General features: G+C 51.7%; 1 protein-coding gene across 4 annotated transcripts in view; it reads left to right on the plus strand.

Annotated features, from left to right (window-relative positions):
* Positions 1-13204, plus strand: part of GRIP2 (glutamate receptor interacting protein 2) — a 95236-nt gene extending 82032 nt beyond the window's left edge. For 3 of the 4 annotated variants that reach the window (XM_019433639.2, XM_019433640.2, XM_019433641.2), the window contains exons 18-24: positions 644-783; positions 1405-1584; positions 2605-2794; positions 4399-4504; positions 8539-8682; positions 9434-9580; positions 10613-13204. In XM_019433639.2, coding sequence (XP_019289184.2) covers positions 644-783; positions 1405-1584; positions 2605-2794; positions 4399-4504; positions 8539-8682; positions 9434-9580; positions 10613-10771 — 1066 coding nt within the window. In that variant the 3' untranslated portion in view covers positions 10772-13204. Of the gene's footprint in view, positions 1-643; positions 784-1404; positions 1585-2604; positions 2795-4104; positions 4505-8538; positions 8683-9433; positions 9581-10612 lie in introns of those variants that run through there. The other variant, XM_053897195.1, reaches the window with a different exon arrangement.
* The last annotated feature ends 1985 nt before the right edge of the window (positions 13205-15189 follow it).

Consider the following 15189-nt stretch of genomic DNA (forward strand, 5'->3'; position numbering starts at 1 on the left):
TGCTGGCTGTTCCTCAGGATCCCCTTCCCCAGCCCGATTCCCAGGGATACCATTTAATTGGCCGGGCGTGGGGGCCAGACGTGTGCATGTTTAGAAAATCTCCTCAGGTAATTCTAATGGTATCCAGGCAGAAACCCACTGGACCGGATCAATGCTGCTGCCTGGCCTTGCCAGCCCCTTGCATCCCCTTTGAGGTCGCCTGGGCACCCTGTGCTCATTCTCTAGGTGAGGAAGCTGAGGCCCAGGGAAAGGGAAAGGCTGTCCCTGGAGAGAAGCATGAATCCCTTCCATCCATCCATCTTTCAGTTAGAATTAGGTAAAATAAGTTTATCACTCTCATTTACGGGCTCCAGATCGCGTAGTAGTTGACAGCTGCTCTGCGCGATTCAGACCGTGCTCAGAACTCATGCTTGACCCTGCTTCCAGAACCTGCCCCTACAGTCAGGCAGGATCCCTCCCCTCCCAAATTCTAGACTTTGTACCTCCGTTCATACCACCAGAGATCACACTTGCCTTCTGTTGCAGCTGGGTTTGATTGAGGTCCGTCGGGCTTGTGCCTTGGGGTTCCTGAGTTCCCTGAGGGCAGACCCCCACTCTGAAGCCTCGACTGTGTCTCGTTCTCTGTCCTGTGCCCCCTCCCCAGGACTGGCGCTATCCACGTTGGGGATCGCATCCTGGCCATCAACAGCGTCAGCCTCAAGGGCCGGCCTCTGAGTGAGGCCATCCACCTCCTGCAGGTGGCTGGTGAGACTGTCACACTGAAGATCAAGAAGCAGCTAGACCGTGAGCCTCACCCCACCACCTGGGGGCCCTCAGCCCTTGTGGGAACCCTTCTGTGCCCAGCCTCGTGGAATCCCCACCAAACCCCACAGAGGTGGGAAGGCACCTGGGACAGCTGAGGAGACTAGACTCGGGTCACAGCTTGTATGGGGCAGAGTCTGGGCCTGAACCACCCACTGTCTTCATTGCCTCCTGCCTCTCACAGCTGCTCGTTATGCCTTCGGGCCGTACCTGTCCTTTCCTCAGTTTCCCCCGATTTGTACCCTGTACCTTGGCAAGCGAGGCCACCGCCCGCCGTGGAAGGAGCCTTCAGGGTCTTCCTTCTGACCCGTGCCCCACTGTTGCTCACCCTGTGACCTTGGGCATGTTGTGCACACACAACGCCACAGGGGCTCCCCGAGGCCCAGCTCAGAGAACTCAGCCTCCGTTTTCCTGTCTGTGAAATGGGTTTGCCCATTGGTGCACCACCTCCCTCATATCAGGGGGCCCAGCAGCAGGCTCGGGGGGAGTGCTTAGTGCCTGTGAGTTCCCAAACCAGACTGAAGTGGGGAAACTGAGGCTCACTGAGCATCTCTGTCTCTGAGGTCAGAGGTCAGTGGCAGTGACACCCCCTTTCCATCCCAGGCCCCCTCCCACACCGCAAGTCGGGCAGCCTCAGCGAGGCCAGCGATGCAGATGAGGACACTCCAGAGGCGCTCAAAGGAGGCTTGCTGGCAGCCCGGTTCTCCCCTGCCGTGCCCAGCGTGGACAGCGCCGTGGAGTCCTGGGACAGCTCGGCCACAGAGGGGGGGTTTGGGGGCCCAGGTAACACTTCATCGCCTATAAGCAACATGCTCTCTCTGGGCTGCCCCAGCTGCCAGGCCTTTGTAGGGGCTGCTCCCTCTGCTTAATCCTTCCTCCTCCTCTCCCAGCTCCTTCAGGGACGCTTCCTGGAGGCAGACCCGCCTGGGCCACGTCAGCCATTCCCAGGGCCCCTCACTGCTCAGAGCATGGACCCCAGGCCTTCACACATCTTTTGATTAGCATCCATAGCACCTCAGCTGGCTATTCAGAGTTCCCCACCCTGAGGTTAGGGACCAAGCTGGCCATACTTCTGTCTTTGTCATTCCCAGCCCAGTGCCCTGCACACAGCAGGTGCCCAATCAATGTTTATTGCATCCGTGGAGTCCTGGGCAAAAAACCCCTTCCCACCTCATCCCGCAAGATCCAGCCTTAAAAGTGGACACCTCCAGGCCACCCTCTTAGGACACGAGCTCCCCTGCCCATGCGTGTTGAGACCCATAGGTAGCTTTGGGGGTTGGGGGCATTTGACTGCAGCAGCTGGCCTTCTGGCCTCTGCAACACAGAGCCACAGGGGCTCCCCAAGGCTAAGCTCAGAGAACTAGTGGAGCGAGGCTTCTAAGTGCCCTCAGGTGGCTCCCAGCCCCTGTCCTCACTGTCTGTATATCTGCTTTCCCTGGGGTCTCAGCTTCCCCATCTCAAGTACTTGATCAGTATCTCTTAGCTTACTCCCGGGGCAGGGTCCTCAGAGCTCCCAAAGGCAGGCAGAGAGGAATGGTCAAAATAGTGAAACTCCTTCCCGTGCAGGGGCAGCTGGGCGAAGCTTGATGGAGGCGGGACAGGGTCCTGGAGCCCTGGGCATTAACTCTTCTGCTGGGTGATTCAGAGGGTTCTGGGTGGCGGCCGGGCCCTCAGGGGACTCTGAGTAGTCATGCAGGTCCAGATGGGGGAAAGACCTATCCAGGGTCACCCAGCACAGCTGGAAAAGGGGCAGAAAGGAGGGTGAGCTGTACCCTCTCAGACACCCCCCTCTCCACCTGCCAGGCTCCTACACTCCACAGGCGGCGGCTCGGAGTGTGACCCCCCAGGAGTGGCGGCCCAGCCGGCTGAGAAGCAGCCCCCCACCCACGGAGCCCCGGAGGACAAGCTACACCCCAGCCCCCACAGACGAGAGCTTCCCCGAGGAGGAGGAGGAGGAGGAGGAGGAGGAGGAGGACTGGGAGCCACCAACTAGGTCTGTGGTGGCAACGCCATGAGGGAGGAGGCAGTCACGGTCTCCTGGCTAGGATGGGTGAGGGTCCCTGTGCCACCATAGGGGGGCAGCGGAGGAGTCTTGTCTGGCTCCCGAGGAGGGTCTCTTCCCAGGAGAGAGGAGGAAACGTCCGTCAGAGCTGCCTCGGTCTGGCTGAGATGGCAATGAGGCTGTGCTGGGCAGAGGGTGCTGCCGTGGCAAATGTGTGGAAGGTGTTTGCCTTTCCGAAGTCTGCTAATCTCGCGTTCTCAGAAGAAAGGCAACAGACTCAGAACTTGAACCCAACCCTCCTGACTTAGCCCAGATTCCTTGATGGCCCCCCTACAAGGGCCTTCGGGTCACAGGTGCCAGCCCTGAGCTGTGGACGCGATGGGTTTTGTAGTGTTGGCTTTGAAGGGCACGTTGTCACCCCTGGAGGAGGCCCCTGCGGAGAACAGGCCCTGTGGCTGTTCCTCACTGAGCCCTAGCCATCCCTCCCGCATCTGGGCTTTCAATCAGGCACTTCCTTCTGCCTACTCTCTCCTGACGAAGGCCTACTGTGCCTTCAAAACCCAGGTCCTGCCTCCGGGAAGCTTCCCTGACTTTTTCAGGCAGAAGGCATGTGAGCCTCCTCATGGCACTGGCTGCCTTGTGTCCACCTGATGCGTTCCCTGGCTGTGGTCCCTTCTGCTAAGTGCCTGGCACCCAGGAGGCACTCCTGCACACTTTGTGAAGGAACCGCCAGCTCCTTAAGAACAGGGGCGACACCTTCTTTACCTCCGTAGCTGCGAACCCTGTGGATGGAGCCCTGGCTCAAAACATTTGTAGAAATGATTTGAATGGAGAGAATGTCCTTCAGCCTCAGTCTTCTCATCTTTAAAATGGGAAGGGCAGGAGGCAACTATCATGCATCAGCCTCCCTGAGTCTCCCTAGGAGATAAAAGCTGGAGGGCCTTTATAAGAAAGTGCTTTGCAAATCATACTTTATAAGCGGCCAGGACTTTGTAGGCGGCAAGTGGCTTTGTGAACTATGAAGCGTGCAAGTGTGACTTGGTATTATTCTATCGCGCCTCAATTTTAGAGTGATGATGGGCTCCTACACCCTGTGACGGAAGCTGTGGGGTGGCCTGGACCCTTCCCCAGCACAGACACGCCATCTCCATCCATCTGTGTCCTTGCTGGCTCCAGCTCTGTCCCTGTCACTGTGCTATGATGCCATGTGTCTGGGTGGGGCCAGGGGCCGTCCTCTGGGGCTACACCATGGATCTCCTCTCTGTCTATCTGTCTGTCCGTCCGTCTGTCTCTCTTCCCAGGCGTCCTGTGTCACCGCTCTCCACCCCGTCTCATCTGCCCCTGTTCTAACTGGCCACCGACAGTCCTGGTCGCCCCTAACTGCGTCTTCCCCCCATTCCGTGTCACCAACCACTGCCCCGGGGCCCCAGCACTGCCACCGAGGACGCCCGCCTGCCTGCCCGCCCGCCCGCCCACCCTCTGGCCCCTTGAGCCCAACGCCGGGCCCTGGGGCCCCGAAGACTCCTCAGGCCCCAGCCCGCCTGCCCGCCCATCTGTCCACCAGGAGTTGACGCTCTCTGGTTCCTACGTTACAGCCCAGCCCCTGGCCCTGCCCGTGAGGAGGGCTTCTGGCGCATGTTCGGGGAAGCCCTCGAAGACCTGGAGTCGTGTGGTCAGTCAGAGCTGCTGAGGGAACTGGAGGTAGGGCCAACCCACCCCGCAGACCTTCCTGGGGGCACCTGTGCATGGACACACTGACAGGCATGCCATAGGAGACAAGCGTGTTGATGGGATCCTGCCTGCGTGTCATGTGTGTCATGCACTCACCCAGCACCTGCCATGTAAAGGTGTCTGCACACATGTGCGGACACATACACAAGTGTGACTGAGAACACTGTGGTGTGGCGGTTCGAGGCGTATGCACATGTGAACCTGTCTGGTATCATGTGTGCATTGGGAGCATGCGTGTGGGCATTTCAGAGCAGGTGTGTCTGAGTGTGCACAGTTGGATATGCACAGGGACAGTTTTGGTGTCTGTGTGTGCATGTGCAGTATGTGGACATGGTTTTGGGCATGCCCTGTGGAAGCATGTGGATGTCAACATCAGTGACAGCACAGGGGATCGGGGTCAGGGGGCTGAGAAGTGACTACAGCTTTGTGTGAGGTCAACATTGCCCACAACAGAACAGGCTGCGCAGAAGGTCTAGGAAAGATCCAGCTGGGTCATTTCAGAAGCTCCTTCATGCTCTGAGAGCGATAATGTAAACCTCTGCTTTACCTGTGCTTTTGCCCCTAATATTGTTGACTAGGGCCTTTTTTTTTTCTCCACCAGCCTTGCTATTTACTATGCTCCTCAGAGAGAACTAGTTTTTGGCTTTGCTAATTCTGTCTTGTGTTTCATTGTTTCCTATCTTACTCATTTCTGTGTTTAACTTCTTTGTGTTTCAGTAATGATACTTTTCCTGGTTTCTTAGGTCCTTAATTTTCAGTTTCCCTTGTTTTCTACTGTGGTGCATCTTAAGCTATGATTTTACCCATAAGTACTGCTTTGGCTGCATCCCACAAGTTTTGATTTGTAGTGCTTTAATTGATCATTCAGTTCCAAATATTTAAAAAATGTCTAGTACAATTTTAGTTAGACCCTTAACATATACAGAAGTGGAGAGGTTTCTTTCTAGTACAGTTCTAGTAAATGTTTCGTGTATGCCTGCAAAACAATGTGAATTCCCTTTTTTGGGTGTAGGGTTCTCTGCAGATCAAGATTGTTCATAAACTTGTTCAAATCTGCATCCTGATGAAATGTTATATGCTTTATTTATCTTTGTGTGGTTTTTTGTTGTTGTTAATAGTATGATAAAATCCCATTGTGAGTAGAGATTTGGCAAATTCTTGACATTCTGTCAATTTTTGTCTATGTCAAAATTTGTCTGTCATTAAGCGCATGATGACTATAACTTCTTGGTGAATTTTTCTTTTTGTTATTAATCAGTATCTCTATCCCTATCTGCTTTCCACTTTAAATTCCATTTTTCCCATAATAATATGGCTCCACCAGCTTTATTTTAGTAATGTTTCCTGTCTTTTTTCCAATTTCTTTATTTTCAAACTTACTGTGTTACTAAGTTGTACATTTCTCATTTTAAGTGTATCTGTTGTATGCTATATATAGCTGATTGTCCCCCCAAGCCAAGGGTCTTCTTTTAAGGCAAGTTTAGTTCATTTATTCTTTTTGTGATTACTAATATAAAGTTATTTCTAGCAAAGAATTTATACTTTCTATGTATCCTACTTTCTCAATACTTCTGATCTACTATCTTAACTTTTCTTGTATTGATAAATCTCCTATTCCTGCACTCTTTCCATCATGAAAAAGGATATTTTTTATAATTTTTATTCTTTTAGTGATTATCCTTAATTCGTTTTACCTTTTTTTTTATTTTAGAGAGAAAGTGTCAATAGGGGAGATGGGCAGAGGAAGGGGGGAGAGAGAGAGAGACAGAGAGACAGAGAGAGAGAGAGAGAGAGAGAGACTCTTAAGCAGGTTCCATGCTCAGCATAGATCCTGATGAGGGACTTGATCCCATGACCCTGGGATCATGACCAGATCAAGAGTCGGATGCTCAACCTACTGAGCCACCTAGGTGCCCCTGTTTTACTTTTTATTTATTTTTAATTTTTTTTAACGTTTATTGATTTTTGAGAGAGAGAGAGACAGAGCGTGAGTGGGGAGGGGCAGAGAGAGAAGGAGGCACAAAATCTGAAGCAGGCTCCAGGCGCTGAGCTGTCAGCACAGAGCCCGACACAGGACGTGAACCCACGAACCATGAGATCATGACCTGAGCCAAAGTCAGACACTTAACCGACTGAGCCACCCAGGCATCCCCCTGTTTTACTTTTAATATTGAATTTTTACATTTAATTTTTTTTATTATTACAGAAGCCACACATGTGGATGGTGCAAAATTAGATAAACAAAGTAAAATAAAAAATGAAATAAGCAGAGTAAAACATAAGAACAAAACAGCCTCATCACACATAGATTACCACTGTTACTGCTTAAGTGAGTGTGTATGCATTTTTAGGATAACAAAACCATGATGTACATGCTCTTTTATATGCTTTTTCAGTCAGCTACTCTGTTTTTCCATATATGGAAATAATCTTCTAATATATTTTCATCTCTTCTAATAGCAAGGTCATAGGTTTTCACAGTTGACCCCAAATTTCCCTTTAGGTCTGGTCTGGCTAAACTAGTCCCTAATCCATGCTTGGCACTTGGTTTTTATGCCTTTTCAGTCTCTCTTAATTTTAGTCCAGTGCCTTTTTAACGATGCTGACATAAAATTTTTGTTTATCAAGATAAAATTCACATAACATAAGATTTACATAATGTTATGGAGCCCCTGGGTGGCTCAGCTGGTTAAGCGTCCAACTTCAGCTCAGGTCATAATCTGGTGGTTTGTGAGTTTGCGCCTGCGTCGGGCTCTGTGCTCACAGCTCAGAGCCTGGAGCCTGTTTCGGATTCTGTGTCTTCCTTTCTCTGCCCCTCCCCTGCTCACACTCTCTCTCTCTTTCTCTCAAAAAGAAAGAAACATTAAAAATTTTTTTAAAAAAATTTACAAACCGTTCAAATGTAAATTAAATATTAAAAGTAAAAAGAATGAATTAAGGATAATCACTAGTAATTCAAGGGCTTTTATAGTGTATTCACAATGTTGTGCATACATGACCAGAACATTTCTAACATCCCAAAAAGGAGTCCCACATCTCTCAACCGCTGTCTGATTTGCCTGTTCTTACAAATGTAGTCATGCGCTATGTGGCCTTTTTTCATTTAGCTTAATGTTGTAGAACGTATCAATACTTCATGCTTTTTATGGCCACATAATATTCCGTCCCATGGATAGACCATGTTGCTGACTTTTCGAAAAGACCAGGCCCGGTGGACTTTGCCTTGAATTTTTTTACCATCTTCACTTTCCTTATTTTTTTTCTTTTTTTTTTTTTTAACAAAGTCTAATCAGTGCCTTTGTCCTCCTCCCGAATGAGACAGGCCCTACAGAATGCTTCCATTTCCCTACCATACCAACTCCTCTCCCCACTTGTTTATAAAATTGCTCAAAATTAGTTTTGTGGGATTTTAGTCAATACTCATTTACTGTTACTGGTAATTTCTTTGCTCACCATTGTTTCTCGCATTCCATGTTTCCCGTCTCAGTTCATCCTTTAAGATCTTTCAGTGAGAATCTTGAGGCGGTAAACTCTTTTAGGTTTTGTGAGTGATTTTATCTTACTTATTTTTACCAATAGCAGGGTAGCAGAGTGGTTAAAGCCTTTGATTTTGAAGCCAGACTCCGAGTTCAGATCTTAATTTCTCTTAGCCTCTGTTTCCTCACCTATAAAATGGACCAAAGGAATGGTAGAATGGTATTTGCTTGTTTCATAGGATTGTAGAGAGCAAAATGAATTTTGTGGGAATAGTCCTTAGACTTGAGCTCGGCACAGAGTAAGTGCCATTCAGTGCCAACAATTAGTATGCTAATTGCTGGTGTGATCGAGGACCTCCCCCACCTCACCCCTGCACACCCTCAGACTGAGAGCCACAGGAGGCCAGGGACCATGACTATGCTGTTCACTGTTGTGACCTTGAAGGCTGGCACATAGCAGGTGTCCATAGATGCTGACTGCAGATGGCGAGCCAACAAGCATCTGAATGAAGCTCTGTGTGTCCTCAGGCATCCATCATGACGGGCACGGTGCAGAGCGTGGCCCTTGAGGGCAGGCCTGGCCACCGGCCCTGGCGGAGGAGCCAGGAGGTACGAGCGTCCCCTGAAGAGACACAGGAGCTGCTTGTGCCGACACCCTTAGAGATGCACAAGGTGGGCACCGGGGCTGGGCACGGGAAGCCTGGATGGGTGTCCCGGGGCCGCGAGGACTCACCAGGGGCTCCCGAGGGGCTGCACCCCTCTCTGGGCTTCATTCTCCACCACCAAACACGATTTGGTATTAGACTGAGTTTTCCAAAATTCTCATCATTTGGGTGATACACACCCCCACCCCCAATGATACACACCAGGCTGCTATTAATACATTTCTTTAAGTAGACTCACTGTTTTCCCACTTAAGTTAGTGTGTGTGTAAGATCTAAAGGCATTTATATAGAATACATGTATATGTAGTTGTATGTGTGTATCTATATATATCACTTCCTTAAAGGAGAAGCCAGCCTCCCTTGCCATCTGTAGGTTACTATATAGAAAAACAGAGAAGAAACCTCTCAGCTGGTAGTCCTCAGAAGGCTCAGAGCCTCTTGGTAAATTGGGAGGGGAGCAAGTGTTAGAAGGGTGAAAACCCGTTGGTACCCCACGGAGACTTTCTTCTGGGTGGAAGGGAGAGGATTGAAAAAGAACTGAGAAGGTGCCCTATATCTAACTTCCCCTTTGTGACTGGTGCTAACTGGAGGATGTGCTGCCATGCAGAACGCAAGGGGGCGCTGTGGGACAAACGCAGTGAAGTGTGGGGAGCACAGCTAGGCGGCAGGCTAAGTGTGTGTCCCGCACCAAGGGCTGCTGTGGGGGGCGGGGGACAAAGGTCAAAGCTCCAGGGACCTCCTCCTCCTTCCGCTCCCAGGTGACACTGCACAAGGACCCTTTGCGGAATGACTTCGGTTTTAGCGTCTCTGATGGCCTCCTGGAGAAGGGCGTCTATGTCCACACTGTGCGCCCTGATGGGCCAGCCCAACGTGGGGGCCTCCGGCCCTTCGACAGGGTCCTTCAGGTAATGCTGGGCCGGGGGCACCATGGATAGCGTGGCCTTTTCTTGCCTCATGGTGGAGAAAGAACCCTGTTTCTACCCTGGCTGAAAGGCCTCAGGCAGGTCGCCTCCCCTCTCTGAGCCCCAGCTTTCTCATAGAGCAAAGGGAATGACAGGACCAGGCCTCTAGTCAGGTTAGGTTCAGTTGTGTTGCAGTAACAACCCCGAATCTCAGTAGCTTAATGTACATGAACGTATACCTGTCCACAGTGGGCTGGCATAGGCTTAATCCACCCAGGCTGATGGGGGCTGTACCCTCTTGTAAATACCTTAGATGACGTGACTTAGGAAAAGCGACTGGAACATCACACATGGGTTTTTTCCTGCCTTCACCCAGAACACCTGCTCCTCCCCTTCACAGCCTATTGGCCTTCCGGAACTAGTGATGTGACCTTGCTAACTGCAAGGGAGCCTGGGAAATGTGGGTGAGCAGATCGAAAGCTCTGGGACAGGCCTGGCCCAGCCACCCTGCACCGCCTTTCCCAGGCCCCAGCTACCTTTGTTCCCATGATGTGATTTCTGCTGTATCAGTGCTACATTTACTAAATATGTTTCCTTTCAGTTCAACTGAAATTTATTTTGAAAGGAAGCTTTTCGTGTCAATTAGGAATGAAAACCCAGCACCCCTTTGCTTGACATAAAAGATCAATCTAAAATAAAAATAAAACAGAAACAAAGCAATGTCACAAAATTCTAGGCAGGAAGCTGGGTGTGTGGTCTGCTCTTTTATGTTAAAAAAAAAAAAGGGAGAGAGGTGGGTGTTCGTGGAGTGGGAAGGAGGTACTGGCACCCCCTTTGGGGTTTCTCTGATAAAACCTAACCAGAAAGATTGAAAGAGGACTAAATGAAGGAGGACTTCCTCTCTAGGAGTGTTCTAGATTTACCCTGTACCTGGGCTGGGGCAGGGCCCACGCTTCAGGAAGTCCCACGATTCCCACCTACTTTAGACCAGGCTCAGCTAATGCCGTTCTGTCCCCTTGGCTGTATACTGTGCAGGTCAACCACGTTCGCACGCGGGACTTCGACTGCTGCCTGGCGGTGCCACTCCTGGCCGAGGCAGGCGATGTCCTGGCACTGGTCATCAGCCGCAACCCTCTGGCGCAGAGCAGCCGAGCCCCGCGAGCACCAGGCCCCAGCAGCCCCCGGATGCTCTGAAGTCAGCGTGCGGTCTGGACACCCCAGGGGCTGCCCGAGTAGACCCTGACCCCCAGACCTGTAGCTGGGCTGGAGAAGTGGCCGCTCACTTATCCATCTGTCTGTCTGGCAGGCTCTGAGCCGGGGACCGGACTCTGTGTCTATTCTCCGGTTCTGTGGTGCCTGGAGTCCCAGGCAGTGATGTCCCTGTGCCAGCTGGAGTGACGTCCAGGTCTTTCTCCACGTTGGGGCTCCAAGATGCCCGGAGGAGCCCCACTCAGTAGGGGCTGAGACAGGCTGCTCAGCTGGGAGAAGAGGGGCTGGGGAGCCCAGCTCCGTGTAGGGAGTGCTTTCTCCCAGCAGAGCTATGGAGCTGCCAGGGAGGAGTGAGCTCCCCATCCCAAGAGGTGAGCAAGTGGGAGCTGGATACCCCCAGTGCAGTCATGGACTGAGGTATGAAGCATCCGGGCAGTGGGTCCACACATGCTCAGGTAGTTTCCCAACAGGGGGAGAGCATTTAGGGTGTTTCTTGTTTTCTGGACCGCCTCCCACCAAGAAAGATGCCACTCAGGGTGGGAGCCTAGCCCCTTCTCTTCTCCAGCATTCTGGTGTTTGGGTCTCACTGGCATCCCCACTGGAGAGACTCTGAGCTGGGATGGCTGAAGCCCAGGAAGCGTCAGCCCGCAGACTCTGAAAGCGAGTGGTTTTCTTACTTCGGCATCTCTGGTCTGAAGCCTCTGTGATTTGAGACCACAGTGCTGGGCCCTTTGGGCAAGCTCACTGTGGCTTTGGGCTCTCAGCCCCTCCTGCTGCTTTTGTAGGGTGCACAGGCACAGATCCATATGAATACACCCCTCTCAGGCCAGGTCCCACACTGCGGGAGGGAGTCATTTGGAACAGACGACCCAGGGGTTTCCATTCATCTGCCATTTCAGTGGAGATGGGAAAACCATGGAAGTATGCCATGTTAGATGACACAGCTCCTCTTCAATATCTAAATTAGTGAAGGAGGAGAGACAGGGAGAGGGAGGCACAGAGATAGAGAGGCAGGCAGGAGAGAGATGGGCCGTCTTCTCTCATGCCCAAAGGCGACAGTGTCCAAGGTGGTCATTCAAGGAAATTTATTCCCACTTGAAATCTGGAAGCACCAGCATCCCTTAAAATCATTGTCCTCATTTTCCACAGACCCAGAAACCCTTTTGATTTTGAGAAGGGCACGGGCGGCCTTCACCTGGTGGTCTGGGCTGGGGCCCCAGGGATGGAGGCGGGCAGGGAGGATTCAGTCAGGTCTGGGGATTTGCTTTGCTCTTAATGGGGGTCTCAGGAAAACGGGGCACCCATTCCCATCTGCATCCTCCATGCTTCCCTCCAAGGGAGGCCCCCCAGAAACACTCTTCCACTCAAGGGACAAGATGGGGAGTCGAGAGGCCTGTTCTTTTCACCCTGGGTTGCTGCTTGGTTGCTCCGTGACCCCCTCCGGGTCTGGTCTGGCCCTCTCTGGACAATCAAGGGGTGGACAGTCTCTGAGCAGGTACGGGCCTCCCTGTCATGGCCAGAACCAGGCCCACTGGGCACCCCACCCACACTCTCCCTGGGGGCCTGCTTTCCCTCTCCTCCCTCCAGTTTCCCAGAGCCTGCCCTTTCCTGTCTTCCCTGGAGAGCCCTTCATGCCACGGCTGGACTGTTCAATGCCTCTGCTATCTTGGATTCCTGTGTGAACATCTGCCCCAGGGTGAAAGGGCACTGCCCACCCATCACAGGGGCACTGAGGAAAAGCCAAGAGCCCTCAGCTTGGGGGTGTGGGGGGTGACACAGCAGAGACATGGCCACTGGCAGCCACAGCTGTGTGAACTTAGGCAAGTTGCCCAGCCTCTCTGGGCCTCTGTCAAGTGACAGGGCTAGACAGGACATACTCCCAGGGCCTGTCAGCTTGGGAAAGCTGCATCTGGCTGCAGGTGAAGGAAGATGCGTTCTGACCCGTCCAGTGCTCCCCTGTTTTCTCGGGCTGGAGGCCTCTGCCATTTCCCCCAGACGTATGCAACCGGGCCCGGCAGGTGGCCCCTGGCCGTGGCCGGCCTTCTCATATGCAATATTTCTTCTGGCTTCTCATGGGGATCATAGATCCCAGACTTGACATTTCCCGACACCCGTCCCCGGTGAGCATCCTGCCTGCCTATGCATTTTGGGTACAGCTCCTGTGACATGTCCCTCCCACCCTCAAAAGCTGTATTTTTCTCTGGCTGAGATTAGAGCATATTCCTTGTAAAGTATTTTTCTACATGGGGTTTTCTTAGAGCTCTCGGGAAGCACATGCCAAGGGGCTGCATTGCAAAGGCCATTGGGGTCTCTTTGGGGCCCACGCGTAAATCCGTTCTGCCAGGGATTGCAATGACGTGGGAGCTGGGGGTGGGGTGCCATTGGGATGATTTTTTAAATAAAGTTATTTAAATGCAACTGGACTGGAGTGTCTGCCTTTTTCTTTCTTTTTTTGTTTTTTATTTATTTTTTTTGATCATAGGCTGGCAGTAGCTTCTGTTTGGATCTTAGGACATCTTAACCTGTTTCATTCATTCATTCATCCATCCAAAAAGTCTGCTTGGGGGGCGCCTGGGTGGCTCAGTCGGTTGGGTGTCCGACTTCAGCTCAGGTCATGATCTCACGGTCCATGAGTTCGAGCCCCGTGTCGGGCTCTGTGCTGACAGCTCAGAGCCTGGAGCCTGTTTCGGATTCTGTGTCTCCCTCTCTCTCTGACCCTCCCCCGTTCACGCTCTATCTTTCTCTGTCTCAAAAATAAATAAACGTTAAAAAAAAAAATTAAAAAAAAAAAAAAGTCTGCTTGGACTATGCATTGTTTTCACCCCTGGAAAAACAACATGAACAAGACGGAGGAGGTCCTGTCTGCATGGGGCTTATAATTCTAGTGGAAAACAGACAATGAACAAGGGAGTACATTGTAAAGAATTATTTCAGAATGAAAAAACAAAACAAAACAAAACAGTCATGGGGACACAGTGGAGGGTGAGAGCTTTAGCTCCGGGGTCAGGGAAGGACTTTTCTGAAGAGGTATTTGTGCGGAGACCTTCAAGACAGGAGCCAACCCTGTGGAGACCGGGAAGCACAGTGTCCCAGGCAGGGGGCGCAAGTGCGAAGGCTCTGAGGTGGGAATGAGCTTGGTGGGTCAAGGAAGAGAAAGGAGGCCCAAAAGCAGAGTGGGGAGACCAGGTTGGAGGGTGCAGGGCCCAATGGTGAGGGCTTGGGTCTGGACTGGATTTTATCCTATCTGCAGGAGGAAGCCGCCGAGGCACGTAAGTGGTGGGTCTGCTGCATGGAGCCACTTTATCCTGGGTGGGATCTCACTGATGTCCTGAGTCTTCACTGGGCATCCAGGGCAGGATGGGCCCAGAGGGCACGGCCAGGCCTCACTAGGGGTCCACAGCTCTGTGGGGGCAGATGAAGAGCTTCTTCCCATCAGCTATGCATGAGGGAGTGAGCCCCCCATCTCTGGAGATGTGTTAGTGTGGCTGGGCCAGGGAAGCCAAAGGCCAGATTGGGCACAGGGTACCTCTGCTCTCCCTAGTGCCGGGCGATAGACTCTGGGCCCTTCTGAAACAGGGAAGAGGGTGTGGACAGGGCCAGACCTAGAGAGGTACCCCTGTGCTACAGACTGGCTTCGTGCAGGCACTCCTGTGTGCTTTTCAAGAATTCTCTGGATTCTCCTACAGCCTTCAGAGGTGGTTCTGTTAGCCCAGTGTCATAGGTGAGGAAATGTACAGAGAGGTTAAGTAACTTGCCCTAAGTCACACAAATAGTAAGGGATGGAATACAAGGATTTGAATACAAGTTATGGCCAAAACACACAGGGAGGAGGGAGGTGGACAGAGGCCATCAGAAAGGCCAACAAGGGACGCCTGGGTGGCTCAGTTGGTGAGGCGTCTGACTTCGGCTCAGGTCAAAATCTCACAGTTTGTGGGTCTGAGCCCACGCCGGGCTCTGTGCTGACAGCTCAGAGCCTGGAATCTACTTCAGATTCTGTGTCTCCCCCTCTCTGTGCCCCTCCCCCACTCACGTTCTGTCTGTGTCTCAAAAATAAAAAATATATATATCAAAAAAGAAAGGCCAAAACCAGAAAAGGCTGGGGGAGTGGCATTTTATTCTAACATCATCTATAAATAATGAGTTTATATTACTGAGGGGCACCTGGGTGGCTCAGTTTAGCTGAGTGGCTCTTGGTTTTGGCTCTGGTCATGATCTCAAGCTCCATGGGATTGAGCCCCGCACTGGGGTGTTCTCTCTCTCTCTGCCCCTCCCCCGCTCATACATACTTGCTCTCTCAAAATACACTTTAAGAAAATGAGTTATTGAGAGATGTTTGGTCTGGCGAATTGGAGAAAAGGACCCAGGAGGCTTCCCTAAATTTGCCCACACACTGATCTGTCCAA

Source organism: Panthera pardus, unplaced genomic scaffold, assembly GCF_024362965.1.
Source record: "Panthera pardus isolate Hobbes unplaced genomic scaffold, ASM2436296v1 HiC_scaffold_8, whole genome shotgun sequence".
NCBI classification, from domain to species: Eukaryota; Metazoa; Chordata; class Mammalia; order Carnivora; family Felidae; genus Panthera; species Panthera pardus.